The sequence below is a fragment of the Paralichthys olivaceus genome, chromosome 22, assembly GCF_024713975.1.
Source record: "Paralichthys olivaceus isolate ysfri-2021 chromosome 22, ASM2471397v2, whole genome shotgun sequence".
NCBI classification, from domain to species: Eukaryota; Metazoa; Chordata; class Actinopteri; order Pleuronectiformes; family Paralichthyidae; genus Paralichthys; species Paralichthys olivaceus.
The window spans coordinates 4,946,442-4,963,232 of record NC_091114.1 but is presented as its reverse complement, the minus strand read 5'-3'; the positions used below and the strand labels follow the sequence as shown (position 1 = coordinate 4,963,232).

At 40.3% G+C, this 16,791-nt stretch overlaps 1 protein-coding gene across 10 annotated transcripts in view; it reads left to right on the top strand.

Annotated features, from left to right (window-relative positions):
* nrxn2b (neurexin 2b) overlaps positions 1-16,791 on the top strand; it is a 618,875-nt gene that overhangs the window by 340,200 nt on the left and 261,884 nt on the right. For all 10 annotated transcript variants that reach the window (XM_069519278.1, XM_069519277.1, XM_069519272.1 and 7 more), the window contains 2 exons: positions 941-1,114; positions 5,438-5,557. In XM_069519278.1, the coding sequence (XP_069375379.1) occupies positions 941-1,114; positions 5,438-5,557 (294 nt within the window). The remainder of the gene's footprint in view (positions 1-940; positions 1,115-5,437; positions 5,558-16,791) is intronic.

Genomic DNA, 16,791 nt, shown 5'->3' with positions numbered 1-16,791 from the left:
TTTATTTGCATATAGAGCAGGGAAGAGAAATCTGATCATAAATAGTGACTTGGATCACCCAAGATCATGGCCATAGACCCCGTGAACTGTATCAGCCAATTTTACTTCAAACAATTGGTGATCATCCCCAAAAATCCTGATTGGAACACCCTTAAGAGTAACAGCAAGACATTTTATATAATGACTAAACTGCTGTGTAGAAATCATCATTTCAGTAAGATCTTAGCCTTGTTCCCTTGAGCTGTTGTCTTTAATAAACATGACAGTTCATGTTAATTAACTTACTGCACATCAATGTCTCATAATTAAAAGGCAGATTAAGTTAGCCACACATAACTTAAACACAAAGAACATATTTTATCGGAGTGTGGCATCATTGAACTGTAGTTGTATGAGACGGGTAAAATGCAAGAGTGTGAAGGTTTATTTTTCCTTTTCCCCCACAATCGAGGTGGTTCTTGTTTTGACATTTAACGTCCATATAGTCACAGCAAAGTGAAAGCATAGCTATGCCAACAATGCTAGACTTGCTAAACAGCTGCCTGCTGCCAGGCATAATTGTTAAGAGAATTTAAAAAACACATACCAACCAAAGTGTCTCACCCTGGGGCTCAGACACTGACAGGAGCAAAACACACATTCTACATAAGATGGGCAGCAAGATCATGGGGCAGGATCCACTGGACCTCATACAAATTTAAGGTACAGCAAATGAGGCTTCACTGATAGCTGAATACACCACACACCTTTAAAATCTACAACCTCATGCCCTCTGGGGCAACTAAGAAACAAAAGGAAGCAACTTGTTTCGCCTGTATCTTATTCCCTAAATGGAACTCTAGACACTAATGTTGATTTGTGTATAAATGTTTATGCTGATATTTGAAAAATGTAAGATCTTTCAAGTTTTCACAAGTGATTCCGTTTGTGTATTTTGCAGGGGAGCTGTACATCGGTGGCGTGACGAAGAACATGTACAGCAATCTGCCCAAGCTCATTGCGTCCCGGGATGGGTACCAAGGTTGTCTGGCCTCCGTGGACTTGAATGGGAGACTCCCCGACCTGATCGCAGATGCCCTCCACAGGGTGGGTCAGGTGGAACGAGGCTGCGATGGTGAGTGGAGGAAAACCGCTGTCCATCACCTACAGGAACAGTTAATACATTTAGCTCAAATAACTTTATGTAGGTTACATAATACCCAATATGTGTTGTACTTAGTTGTAATACCTGGTACTTTTTCAGCTATATTCCCCTAATTACGAATGGCATTCATCTCATGTTAAAAACAAATGATAAATCAACAATAAGATCTCCTGTGAATCAACAGGGGATCCAGTAGAATTGATTCAAGTATTTGTGTTATCATCCAAGGTGTAATTCAGTGTTGTTGCTGTCGAGAAAATATTTTTCTAAAGACTGATTTGTCATTAAGGATAGCTCAGTTTGAGAACATGACAAGTAATCATAAGGAAAACAAGTGAGGAGAGCAGTGGCAATCTGCCTCTTGTACGATTTAATTTCAGTCTGTCGTGCAGAGATGGATATAAAAAAAACAAGTAGTTATTGGTTTCTTTACTGTTTCATATATAATTGAATGTGCTAATTGTTGATTAAAAAGGGTAAATACATTTAGTCAACATATTAAAACACTAAAAGGAACTTTACCACCTTTATTCTCTGCTTTAAATAGCTGCTCTACCTTTTTCAGTTTTTATTTGTATCTATAAATTGGATTTGTTTCCCTCTGTGGCCTTATGACACCTGCACTGAGCCTTCTGTACAGTAAGACGGTGCATTATTCTGCAGCTGCCTGATATACACCAGTGACCACACCCAGACTTACAGCTCAGGGCAGTCTTTACAATCAAAGTCCCTGTCGTCTCCATATCTGCTCTATTGCTCCATAAAACCTGCATGAGTATGCTATCTCTTTCCTCTAATGTTATTGTCAGTGTGGCTAATCTCAGCGACACCCCACCTCCATCGGCTTTTGCCTCATCAATCTTGCATTTGTTGTGTTTTTACGTCCGCTGCGCTCAGTTCACGACCGTGTCTCCACATGGTTCCTGTGTTGAGTAGTTAATCCTGAGTACAGCAGCAAATTTTGGCTGTAGCATTTTCGCTTCCCCCCTCCTCTTTTTCTCCCACCCCCGCCACCACATCTCAATGGCATACTGAGTGTTGGAGAGCACATTCTTGATTTCCCTGAGGACAGCACTGGCCGACTCAATGCAGCACTGATCCAGTGCTTTTTATTTTTCTTCTTAGCTTGATCCTTAATGCTGCTACTTCTGCCAGCCAGCCTTATTACCTGCCTACAGTTAGACACTACAATTACAATTACGCTCCAAACACAACTTAACACTACATTAAGCTATCATATTGACTCCTGCAGGCACCTGAAATGGATACTAATATTATTATTACAGTTATAGAAGCGGTGCACCTTTTTGACAAATTGTAGGACACCACAACCTGAGGCTGCTGCAAATGTATTCACTTGAATTTTTAGAATTTTTATTATAATCAAATTCAGAATATTATTCTTTACCCTACACTAAAGATACCAAACACTGACATCACATAACACAATTAAAACTATAGTTAATAGTGTTCTAGTTAATTGATCTCCATCAACTGCTATTCAGACTTTTGGCTGTGCAGGAGTCCCAAAGATGACTTTCCTAAAATGCAGTGTTCTGCTGCTGATGGACCACTGCCAACATCCTGCCTGACTTGGCTCCGAGGTCACTGTTGCTTGTGGACTGGGAATACAGAGTGGTCAGAGGTGGCCGCTGGTCCAAGTCTCTGTAGACCTAAGGCCAGACCAAGGCCAGAACACTGAGCTTGTTCTTGTGGCACTCTACTTACTCAGCAGATGATAACGGCAGAGAACAAGATGTGGAAAAGGGAAGGAGAGAGTTGAAGGGAAGATACACAAACAGTGTTGCTGACTCACTGTAGCTCAACAATGGAGGAACAAGGTCAAAAAACATACGATTAATAAATATAATGTAGCAATAGTAAAACAACAGTAGACACGAGAGCATTTAAGGTAGCAGCAGTGGCAGAGTTTAATCAATTTTCAAGTATGGATAACAATACATTCTCAAAATAATTCATTAGAGTGACCAACAATTGCTGCTGTTCTACATTGAGAGCTAAGGTTGTCTGTCACTGCCGACTTTATATCACTTTTGTTTTACTCTCAAACAAACTAACCAGGCTATAAAAAGTGATTAAAAACTGGATTTAACAGTTTGACATTCAACATGTGCGATGTTTCTCTGAGGCTCTCTGATGAACATGGGACATCACCTTTTTGTGTCGTATAACTTAAGATTCCAGCATGTGATGTCTAAAATCCTTAGTCCAGGTAAAGGTTACAGTAATAAAGTGATAAAAAGGGACTGTGACGTGACTTTGAAACACTATGAAAACAGTTGACTGTGAATTCTTTAATGTTCAGCCATTCTGCAGACAGACGGCACTGATGGAAATCTCACTGTGGCTTACAGACGTCTCAGTTGCAACACAGCTGTTAGTCACCGGTGACAGCAGCCAGGAAGTGGAGATGTGTGTTCATGCTGGTCTTTTACAGTGATGTCCATCTTACCACCTCCTTATATTGTCCAGTATTTTCCTGCACATTTGGAGCTAACGTGGCAGATGGAGTTTTATGCTCCAACAAACCTGAGGAACCTAACAACAGGTTCTCCGGCAGCCATACAGAGGTTGTGTTTGGCCGATCAATAGTTGAAAGAAAGGCAGTGGAAGTGATTACATTACTTTGTTATTAATTATAACAGTGTGCTTAATTAGCACCTCAGGGGGGCCCTTTATTAGTGAATAATAAATAGGGCAATAAGGTGGTTCAGACGTACTAACAGAACAAACTAAAGAAACAAAATTCAATTTGAGTGAACATTTTGGAGTAGAGTAAAAGGAGTAAAAGCTTTCATGGATAGTTTATTGTTTTGTGTTTTATTTATTTCTCTTTTGGGCTGGGGGGGTGGCTTTTTTAATTGGGCCATTTGTAAGAGGCACAGTGAGATATCAGTTCATCTATGCGGAAACAAATGAGTCTGGCACTGAATCATGGCTCTTTGGAAATGTTTGTGTTTAGTTGAGATTTTAATGAGAATCCCCCACCTCCACCAACAAGAGAGTTACCACACATGCTTATTTTAAGACACATTTTCTTGCCTTAGACTTGATCTGCATCCTAATCTTTCATCTGCCGTTCAACCTTTATATTCAATTTTCAAATCAGTGAATTGAAATTAGGTTTTCTTGAAAGGAAGATGACTGATGATCTAGTATTAGCCTCCAATAATACAGAGTGAATTAAAGCAAACACTTGATCAATTATTTTCCATATCATGTCAGCTCGTGTGATTAAGACTTTTGGGTCAATAGTATTTACAATGTGAGGGAAATCTTCATGGCAGTCTGTCTCACTACCGATCTGAATAAGTGGCTGGAATTCCACAGAGAAATTACAGCAGTGGAGTCGCTAATTGACAATTTAAATGTCTTCAGCCATCCATGACCATGGGAGGGAACAACAGGCGAGAGAGCCCTCATGCCTTCCCCTGAACACACACACACACACACACACACACACACACACACACACACACACACACACAGATGCTGAACTCCAACTACCTCGAACAACATTAATTTCCAATGCAAATTTGCCCCTGGTGCTCCGATTACACAGGGTTTCAACCTTGAATTAATGTCAGATTTAATCTGAATACATTTCTAAGCAACATTAATCAAATCATTTTCAGTCTATGGATGAGCAGCTACTGCGTTTAGTTCTAGTAACTGGATCTATGAACAGAAGTATGAGAAATATGAGATTTATTTCACACAAACAGTGATTTGATAAGAGTAGATAAAATATGCAATGGTTAACACTTACGTTTAAAAGATATAAACTAGTAACACAGTGACAGAGCCTTGATACTCTATGTGGATCAGATGGGATTAGATGGGTAACAGTTCTTTATTTACACATCCAGCCGACAAGGTCACTGCCATTGCATCAAATTAGATTCCTCACTAGGTTTAATATCAGTGCCACTAATGCACAACAGTTTTCATCCCTTTGGTTGTTGGTTCTCTTTGGTTTGTACAGTGCTATTAGTGGCAAACCTTTCATATGATAGGGGGCTTGAATGTAAATGTCATATGTTTCTAAATGGGGCCTTACAAACCCTCCTCAGCTGCCACTACCCAGAGAAGTGGACAGCCAGCAGCACTGCCTGAGGGGTTTTGTCTGGTTTAGCTGAAAATGCTTTAAATACTATGCCACACTCCTCATTAGTTGTTTTTTTGTGCACCATCTGTGGTCCTCCCTTGAATTTCATGCATGTTTTTGACTGTAAAAGTAATTCTGAACGGTTGCTTTGGTCCTGCCCTCAGGACCCAGTACCACCTGTACGGAGGACTCCTGCTACCATCAGGGGGTGTGTCTCCAGCAGTGGGAGGGCTTCACCTGCGACTGTACGATGACGTCCTATGGTGGCTCATTTTGCAATGACCGTAAGTGATACTTTAATGTTTGGTTTAAGTGTGTATGGCTGGAGTGAGTGTTGCAGGTAGATATTTGCACGGTCAGATATGTGCTGCTGCTGGTGCTTGTTTACTGAAAGCTGCACAAGACACTGCTCTTCTGCTGTTGAAGTGGCAGTGAGAGACTATAGTACTACATCTGAAAGTTTTCATTACTCAATTAATCAAAGTAATTGAAGTCAACAGCACAATGTGTCCTCATTCATTTTGCTTGGGTAACCATCATTGGTGCGTCCACTAAAGTGCTCATTTACATCTCTTTAGGTGATCATTTGTGTGAATCTTCAGGCTCTCAATTAGTGGAAATGGGATGCTCAACTCTCCTACCGCCTTAATTTGTCATTTAAACTGATAAGATAGTTGTATCTCTGCATGCATAAATATCTCGCCCTGTGCAGCTCAATTAGAGCCTCACAGATCTTCTCTCTCATTGCTTAAATACCAAACACACATATTATGACTAACATGCTACATATCAGTGTCATAGGCTGCATTGCACTCAACATGCACTCCACTGTAATGTTCCACGCACATTATAAATAGTAACACCTCAGATTGTACAACTCAGAGTTTGCCATGAGATTGGTTCCTCAGCTGCTGAAGCACAGCCAACACATGCTATGAGGAGAAATGGTGATTTAAATCCCAGTGGTCACCTGCCATGTGGTCACCTGCTGGGTGGCTGGCGGCAAGGAAGAGCCAGCAGGTATGGAGCAGTGGTGAAATAATTATGTTGCTAGGATGTTGTTTATTTCAGTGGTTTTAAATGCTTCTTTTCTAGATTGATGGTATGTGTGTAGATATGGCTTTGGTTTGGACCAGCTGCATTTAAAAGACTTTGTCTTTAACATAGTGATTACTGAATATTGGAAATAACCTTATAAATAAAAAAAACATATTTACTCATTGCTATTGAGCTTTAATAATAAATATATATGATAATAATAATATGTTTGCAGTGCTTAAGGAATTCCTATGTAGCAGAGCTTAGCCTGGTAAGGTAGAGCATGTGTACAATTAGCATTCAGACCTCCTCACAGGCTTGATTTAAACAGGGGCAAAGGCAGGGTGACAGGCTAATAGACTTGTTTGCATAAGTCTTTGTTTGCTTATTAAGTGGTGTGTGCTGAGTTAAGCTGTATCACCCTCACTTTCTCCTCTCTTGTTTTCACTAAAGCACCCTGTGTTTCATTTCTGATGAAGTTTATCTGTGATTGTTGTGTGCTGATGCCGTTGTCACGTCGCTGCCATGTTAGCTATACAGAATATGACTGGGCCTGACAGTGAGGGGCTGATTAGCAAGGTGTTCCTTTGGCTCTTGAAAGACTCGAGCAAGAAGAAGGCGATGATAACTGCTCTGTCGGCATGACAGCCTTGCTGAGATAAGCAGAGAGTTCCCTCGCTCTTTGAGAGAGGAGAACAAATGATGAAGAGAGGAGAGGGGTGCTGATTCCTGCAGTGGGCTTTTGCCTATGGGGAGTGTTAGCTGTTTTACCGTGCCTGTTTCACAGATGACAGTTAAAAGTGTGTTGCACCAGGGAGCATAGCAACATGGGCTTTGTGGAAAGACATAGGAGATGTGTGTGTGTGTGTGGCTAATGAGTGTGTGTGTGTAGAGTGGAAGGAAGGACCTCAACAGCAGCCTGATCAAATTAATTGTATAACTGCATTTGAGAAAAAGAAACATTAAAGCAGTCTGCACTACAGGCAGTCTTGTTAAACAGTCAAGTCTAAATTATTTCAAACTAATGAATATGATTAAGTATCAACACTGACTTAGTATCCTCTTTGTTTCTGATCATGCAGTATGAGTAGTATGTTAAATTGGCTGCTTGCTGAAGTCCACTCTTCCTTGCTCCTCTTGATCTTCTTTACGTGTAATGTTTTCTTGGTAAGGGGCTGCCACACTACAATATCACACATCTACAATATCTGAGAGAACATGCAGCAGCACCTCTTGCCTATTGATGAATGAGGCCAGTTTGAAAATGAGACTGGAAGGGCACACCAATTTTATTCATAACTTAAGAGCAAATTTAACTTGACTAAATAAATTTTAAACACCTGGAAGAATAAATATTTACCAGCACCAATCAATTGTTGCATACATTATGTATTTTATCCCAAAAGTGTAAGTGTGTCAGCCTCTGTCACAATGTGCATGCATTGCTAGAGCTGGTTTCTATTGTATGTTATTTCCTTCCTCACAGCAGCTGCACATCTTCAGGCTTTCCTTCATGGCCTCATATCTGCCATCTTGACACGTCGGAAGACTTTATTTCATCTCTTGACCTTGACAGCCGCCTCTGAGTTGAACTTTTGGCTCATTTTCTTCCTCTTTCTTATCTTTGCAACCTTGCTCTTCGCCATACAGGCAACCTTCTATCCTTGAGCCTTTTAAATTAATCAACATTTGTCCCAAACTGTCAACCTTCAGAGAATTTTCCTTGAGCCTCATCTGAAAAAGCAAGGTAGGACTTAATACATCGGGGAGCATTTTTAATTTATGAATTCATGAAATTGATGCGGCAGTTTTGCAGATATTGCATCATTTTTGTTTTTGCAATAGAAAAAAAGGACCGAAGTGTTTGATCACAGCACTATTGACAGGGTTATACTCTCTTGCTCTCTGTAGCTTTCTCCTGTTTTCTGTCATGTGCCCTTGATGTGTCTTCTACCTTTGAGAAATTCAAAGTGTTTAAAGACTTTAATCCCTGTTTTTTCTGTAGATTATTTTCTGTAGCAACATAAAGCATATAGGTTGCATCCTAGTTGTCTGTGCCTGCATGCATAATGAGAAAGAGACCAGGATAAACAAGTGTATGGGTCGCATCTCTTTGTAGTTTTATAAAAAATATATATAAATAATATTTTATAAGGATATGTGTGTGTCACCAAAAGAAGAGGCAGAAATAAAGCCACTAAAATGAGTCACAGAGAAGCAAACTGCCATGTGATCACACTCTTTTTCACTTATTCAGTTGCCACACTGTGAAAATATAGTGCATATATATATATACAGTATATATATATATATATATATATATATATATACACAGTGCACACAAGGAGTTTTTATGTAACCAGCCAGGCACACATTTGTTGCCCACACGTACTACGTAGAAAAAACTTTAAACTTGAAGAGTGTGATCACTGTTATGAAATTTTCATAGACACTGTCTCAACAATCACCACTGAGTTTTAAAAAGCGTGGTCGGTTTGTGCGTCCATGTGAAGACTACACTGCTCAAATAAAAAGATATACCTGCTATAGAAATATTCAGTCCTGTGAAGCTGACTGGTCTTACACTTAGTGATACATAAAGCCTCAATGACGCACTCGGAGCCAAGTTTCACACGGTAAACATTGTTCAGTAGAGAAAGGCCTCAGTCTAATTTCCTCAGTTTAAGTTCAGAGTCATTTGTCTCACTCCAGCTGGAAAGGTTGTCAAAGTTATTGACGCTGCAGTTGTTATTTATGAATCCAGATTCACGGTTGAATGGAGGCGATATTATACACAGAGAAGCTTCCATTGTGCAGCATTTTCCTCACCGACGTTCCATATCAGATAAGCTGAAGTAATTTGTCTGTATTGGATTTTTATTACCTGCTGGACCTCAGCCAGTCATGTTTGTCTCCTGAGATATGATGGAGGTTATGTCTCTGCTCACATCTATTGAAGCACTTCAGCAAACCTGTACATTTAATCTTTATTTTTTTTAATCATATTTGTAAATAAAATAACATCAAATTTGTAAAGGTTATTGAATCCCAGAGTGGCCTAATTGGAAAGGAGGATGAGTCATTAGCTCCATTAGTTCTCATCTCAATGAAATGTGAGTGTCACATTATTTTCTTTACAGTGACTGCTCATCTATGCCAAGAATAAAAGCTTTCCAATAATCAAACTCATTTAATCAAGTCATTTAGCCAAGCTATGAATCCTTGAATTTCTGGAATGTTCCTAAGTCTATTAAAGGGACAGTGGCCAGGGGGAAGGACAGAGGACCAAGGAAAGTGACATGATGAGATGCTGGTTGTAAAGTTGGATTAGTTTAAAGTCATCTGCTCTGGTTGACAGTGTTGAAGAGGCCCAGGCCATATTCAGTAATATGCTGATGTGGACTTCTCTCAGGCATTATTTAAAGCATGCTTCTATGTTTTTTTTCCCCTCGGTATCATCAAAAATTCAGATGTTTGTTGTTGAACTGCATGTTTTCTTTCCTCCTTAACTCCCTAGTCAAGAAACTATTTTTGAGAGCTCCCTCTCAGCCCCGCCCCCCATCGCCAAGCTGTACTGGACTGCAAACTTCTTTTTACATTGTCATCACTTATTGATGTTCATCCATCTGACACGGCAGATAGAAAAAGGCACTATTGAGGAAGCCAAGCAGTCTGAGTAGCAGATAGTTTATACTGGATGCGATCACCATAGCCGTTAATGTTGTCGCCTTGCATTCTTTGTCAAGTTTTTTGTGTAACACTGCTGGTGAGCTCAGAACATCGCAACAGCTCATACTGTGATAGCTGAGTAAGTTTTTGTATCAAAAATATTTCTGAGGCTCCAATCCCAGTGGAGAAGTTCCCATGTTTTTTAATAGTATAGCTTGCACATCTTCAGTGACCTCTTCTGTCGGTCACTTTGCACTGACGGGCTGACCGCATTACACTCTGATAAGTAAAGTGTGTGTGTGTGTGTGTGTGTGTTAGGTGGGTGAGTGTGTGAGTGTGTTTGTGTGTGTGTGTGTATGGGGGGGGGGTACTAATATATGAGGCTCAGCTTGGAGGAAGAAGCTCATACTTCTGAAATTGTTGTTTTTTTTTGCAATCCTCCTCTCACACAAGCGTCTGCAGACTTCACCTCAGCAGTCACATTTACCCAAGTACTCTCCAGCCATGTTTCTATCAAATATTCCTTTTCTAAAACGGCCTTTTCTCTTACATTCTCATTGACAATAGAAACATGTGTTGCATTGGCTGTTACACTGAAAAACACATCACATTCAGTTGGAATTGGAGGCGGTTGCACACAACTGTATCACTGTGTCCATTCACACATGGATTTCTGAAACAACAAATACAAAAAACTGTTTTACCCCCCAATAGCATTCACATACACACACACACACACACACACACACACACACAAGGGAGCATTTGTTATTCAGCAGCAGACTGCAGTGATTGACTGGTCTATTTGTTTCTGCGTAGCATATAAGTGGGCCACTTGGTATTCTGCCTTATTCATCTGGAACCAACTCAGACAGAGATGCTGTGTAAGGGTGCGCTGTACGAGGAATTTGTTTCTGTCCTGCTCTCATTCTCTGCGCATCGCGAGAGAGCGACCCAGAGAAAACAAGGCGGAGAGGGTGGGAGGAGAAGGCTGTGCAATTCTTTGTTCAGCTGTATTCTTTCACTGGGCGAGCGCAACACATGCATGTGTAGAATGAATCCAGCTGCCGTTGCATAGTGCTGTCAGGCATACTAATTGAGTGCAAAGTGCCAGAGTGTTTGCAGCACTGCTGATTTCAATCTACCTCCTCCCTACAATCTCTCACCTGTTTTTTTTTTTTTTCTCCACCACTAGTGGCTCTCAGCAAATAAAGCAGAATATATGTTTACCCGAACAAAAGCATGTCTTTGAAGCAGGACTCTATATTGGTACTGCATAATGTGTCCTTCAGTGTTGGACCACTCCAATATGTGCATTCATAAATTACAATAAATCTACCTCCACATAAAGTAGTGTGAATGAACTGTAGCCCTCCCTCTAGTTCATTCCTTATGCCATTTGAGGGCCATTAGACTGATCGAATTGACAACAACTCAAAAGGACTAAGTGAAGCTCACTAAGTCGCCCCTTACCTTTGCTAGCCTACTGTTGATGCTTGATAAACTTGATGAGTTTCAATAGGCAATGGTCATGCCTAGCCCTTCTTGCCATCCCTCCCCAGCAAACTTAAATGAAACCTGATCACTGAAATGCTTCATCCTCTCCAGTGACTCTTTAGGTGGTCATTTGCTTGCATCGCTTGAAATACAGCAGAAGAAAAATAGCAAATAAATGGCTCCTGTTCGCAAAAAAGCCTCTCGGATCTTGACTTCACTGTCTGTGTGATGCACTTGGTTTAGCTTTATCATTGTCAGGCTACTTGTTGGGATGAAGGTCACACTGATTACAACACGGTCTCAGTGCTCAACCCAGTTTAGATTGGGACAGACTTAAAGGGATTCTCATCACCAGCTGAAATCACTCAGTCCAACCACAGGAGGGATGAGTAAGCGGAGCCACAAACCTCAGAGGAGAGAAAAAGGAAAAATTTCCCCTCAAACCTCCTGATCCAATAAAGGAAATCAACTGTTTTCACCCAAGATGCCCTCAGGGAGAAAGACAAGCATGGTCGGGCATTAAAGCCGATACATAGAAAAGGTGTCTGACCAGCTTTTTTGGCTCATATTTCCTCATTCCCATTTTTGTCGAGTGTTATCCACTCCTCACCTCCTCTGTGGCTCACATCTTCTCTGTTTGCCAGCCGGTCCCAAAGAGAAGCTGTCTGGACCCAGCAATCAAACCCCACGTCATTAGGCCAGAAACACAGTGTGAATCCTGAATAATTACTCCGTCCGCTTTTTTTATGCCCATTAAAACACACACATACTTACACAAGCACCCTGTCTGCTTCTCAGCTGTTTACTGCTCTAGAAATGCGATGGAGTGAGACTGGTGAAGTCGCAGCTATCTTCCCATTTGCAGGCAGTGTGAGTGAAAGCATGAGCAGAGAACTGAAAGGATGGATGGAAAGCGTTGGAATGGAGTGAGCGTGAGTGAGGAATGAAATAGTGTTTGGGCATGCAAAGGCAATTTTGGCTTCCTCTAAAGATGGCTGTGCTTAGCCCATTGGGCTTTAAAAGTCACCATGTCAATAGCTTGAAGGGGATTGGTTGAGGGTGGATGAACACATTCTGTGCACTTTGATGCTCAGGGCGTTATGCTCAACATATTGCTAAGGTGGAAATTGTGCTTCTGCTATAGTCGTCAACTGACTGGAACACTTAAAAAGACTTTACATTTTTAAGATCTGCAATACCTGTACAATAGATAAGACAAGATATGAATACCTCACCAGCAAAACTAGCTAGCTCTAACATCATTTAGTGCAGTTATTTAACTCCTGTATTTCCAAAAAACCAAGGGAGTCCTTTTACTGCAAAAAAACGTCTGTTTGTGAGCCCGGTAGATTTGGAAGGTAAACCCGACATGTGCCTGTCTCTTTGGGGGGACAAACACCAAAAGCAGCTTTCTTTCGGTCTTGATGCGTTGTGCTTTGTGTTGAACCGGTGGAGATTTCCCACTCTTTGGTTTTAATTAAAGATCGGAGATTTTAAACTACAATGTGCAGTAAAACACAATTAAAGGAGCCTCGTAATTGATTTGAGATCACTCCAGCCACTTGCAAACACTAAAGCGTATCACACAGGAATAAGACTATAGAAGAGGCAGGAGGGATATTCCAGCCTGTGTGTGTGTCTGTGGATTTAGAAATAAAAATAAAGTAAAAATCAAGACCCAGGGAACCTATTATTTCCTGTTGGTGCTTTGTAAATAGCAGCATCACATATCTGACTAGTGTCAATATTTTGGACCTGATTGAATTCAGTGGTGCAAATACTCTCCCAAATGCCATACAAGTACCATAAACATGATGTGGTGAGACGTGCTTTGTGTGCGTGCACAAGTGTATGTGAGTGTGCACATCCTGAGCAATTCAGCTCCGTGTTAGCATGACACAGATGACACTCACAGGCAGGTGCAAAGAGATCTTTTGCCATTTATTTTTGTCATTCATTTCCAACTATTGTTGTAATTTGTTCTGACAAATAGGAAATGGAAATGCACATGTTCATATTTTAAGACTTTTAATTCTACAAAAATGTAGAATTGTCCATGTTTGAGTCCACAAACATCTACGATCTTATAGTTACAAGAGCACACAGTTTTAATTTTACTACAATGGCTCAATCATGCAGACAGGTTAGTGTGTACAAGTCGAACACAGGAAGGAATACTGATCGATGTATTATTTATACGAGTAAAGTATTTGCAACTTATGATAGATTGCACATGATGAATGACTCAACTCATGGCCATGCTACATTACTTATGTGAGCGGAAGAAAAAGCCTTACCCTTAGTAAGGGGTCTTCTTTGTTGAACGATTGAATGACAGCAGAAACGGATTTTGTCATTTGCAGTGCTGACATCCTGAAATATAGTAGCCAGAGGTTTAGGGATAACTGCAGTCCTGGAATACATTAAATATTGGTCCTGTACTCTACATAGGATGTGGTGAGAGGAAATGCCATTATGCCAGACAGTCAAATTCCCTCACTTTCTCTCTCTCTCTCTCTCTCTCTCTCTCTCTCTCTCTCTCTCTCGTGTTTGAGCACTGTCTTCCAGACAAACCCTTACACAAACACACACACACACACACACACACACGCACCCACACGTACCATTTCATACATCTGCAAACAATCAAACTCTGCTGGGAATGTCAATTTTTCCATAGGGCATCATCCCGGACAGAGACCTTTAGTTGAGCTGACGTGGTAGATCATCAGGACTGACAGATACACAAACGCACACGCGCACAAACACACACCATGCTTGTATTTATATTCCTGTAGGAGTTGAGCTGTCGATAAGTTGAGCTGACAGTCTCCTCTTCACCTTGTCTTCCTCCTCAGCCCTTTTCCTCAACTCCTCGACCTCTATGCCTTTTATTTCCTGAACAACACCCATAACTTTCATTTCCATTGCTACTCCCTGTAGGTCTCACTGGTAACAGGACTCAAGCATTCAAAGTGTGATAAGTTTAAACGATAATACTATGATGATAATTTAATTGTGATCTGTCAAGTGTTTCTTTACATTTTGATTTGATCCTATGCTCTTCAAGACATGTGCGATACAAGTACAGTGACAACTTCTTGAATTTTGCCAAATGGCAGTGCAGCCTATTTGTGAGACAGTGGAGTCAGATATATGCCTTGTTTTATTCAATGTATTTTGTGTTTATGGTAGTTATATCTCCAAATGAATGCAATAGCGATAATGACTTCTAACATTCTGCGCCATAGCAAAAGTCAGATTAGATCAGAGCTGTGGATAAAAGAATAAACTGTCTCCAACCTGATAATTCAGCAATGTTTTAACATTTCCTTTACATGCTTCATTATACACACCATCCCAACATTGTTAGAGATTATTATGATAATAAAGCATTTGAAATCAGCAATTATAAAAGCTGAATGGAGGATTGTGTCCAACATTTTGTGGATTTTGTAGGCAAGGAGTTCTGAACATAACCCGAACATGGATTGGTTTGGGGAAACTTGCATATATTAAAGTTGCTGCTGAAAGATGTAATCATCAGACACTGCATGCCTATGAACTCATGATATCCTTGAACAAGAGTATCTCTATTTGCAGAGTGTTAGCTAGAAGCTAAAAATGGATTTTGAAAACACACACCTCATCTGAAGCCAAGATTTAACACCTCAGATGTTTTTTCCCCCTCCACAAAACCTCTTGAAAAGGGAAAGAAGTAATCAATGGCATGGATGTTTGCTGTGAAGCAGAACTCTCCATGAACTGCAGTTAAGTTAAGCAGTTACTTGAGTTTACAAGGAAACCAGATGTACATGGTTGGACGAGAATATGTTTCAATGCATCTTAAAGACATTCTGTGGCAAATCCCCAGTTGTTGATGATTTTCTTTATAATGAAATCTATACTTCATGTCAAATGTCTTAATCATTTGGACAGTAATGACAATGGTCCATGTAGCTTTTGTAATTGCCTCGTCCAAGTGGCTATAATGTGTTCTAACATAGCAGAGTTCATGTTCATGTCTGTGTAAGTGGTCCCCTGTAAGATTATAAAGTGTGGCGAGTATATACGCTCTTATATTCAAACGGTGAGCATCAGCAGAGAGCAAAATGACTTCAATCCAAACAATGGCAGTTACTTTTGTACTCTGTTGGATTGAAACCACCCTTGCATCCTCCTCTGTCTTTAGACCAGTAATGGAGTTCCCCAAGCGGAAAGCTAGTGGCTATTTTAAAGCGAGCCTGAATCAGGTGGCCAGAGAGGGGTGATAAATCAGTAATATCCTTTACTCCCCTCCCTTCAAGATTTAATATACAATGAGGTGCATTTCACTGCATGGATTCAAGCTGTGACATTTTAATGGATGTTTTTCCCCTCTTGGTTATCACAGACTCCTTTTGTTAAAGCCCCTCATGGAATTTTATTACACCACAATGCTATTCCGACATGTCCAGAGAGAGAGATCTTATTGATATTTACTCTCATGAGGACTAAAGTATTTTTTTATTTACTGCTAAGATACGGCTGCATTGTAAAAACCTGCCCTCCTGGGTATGCACTCCATTATGATTAAGACCTTTTGACTCAATGGAGATACGTGGACACATTGGATGTGTTTGTTTATCCCTGTATGATGCTTTTCTATATGTGCTGTGTCGAGTCTCTTAACATCTTAGCTTTATTTCAATATCTGATTTGTCTTCTGTAACAGATGACATGGGGATGGGCTGGGTACAGAGGAGAGCATCCCAGAGAAAGGGAGCATAAGACAATGTAGACAGAAGCAGCGGGAGAGTGATGGCACACTTTTCAAAGCTTCCCTTCCATAGCTGTCGAGTTAAAGGGAAATTCAATTGTGTTGATCTGAACAACAATATTCACATTATTATAATTTTTTCACATTTTCTAATCTACCTACTTTCTATTTGTGTTTGATTTCTTTGTTTCCTGCTCATATTTTTGTCAGTTACATTTTCCCACCATGGAGGATGTTTTTGTGATTTTCCGATCTGATTGGTTTGTTTTATCCACTCAGCACAGAATACAAGGTCCCATGTTGGTGCATCCATCTGTAATCATTTTGTTTCTGGAACAGAACTACTTGGGTTTTGTTCGTTTTTTTCAGTTATCTTTATCAGCCTTTTGATATTTTGGATTTCTTGAAATGTATTTTTTCTTTCTGTATTTCCATGGCAACAAGTACAACCTCTTAACTTCTCACCAATAAGCAGCAGAGAGACAACACACAGTGCTCTGTTGCTTGACATTGCTGGAAGTACAATTTTATATTTTCAATCCATCCAGAATTTCT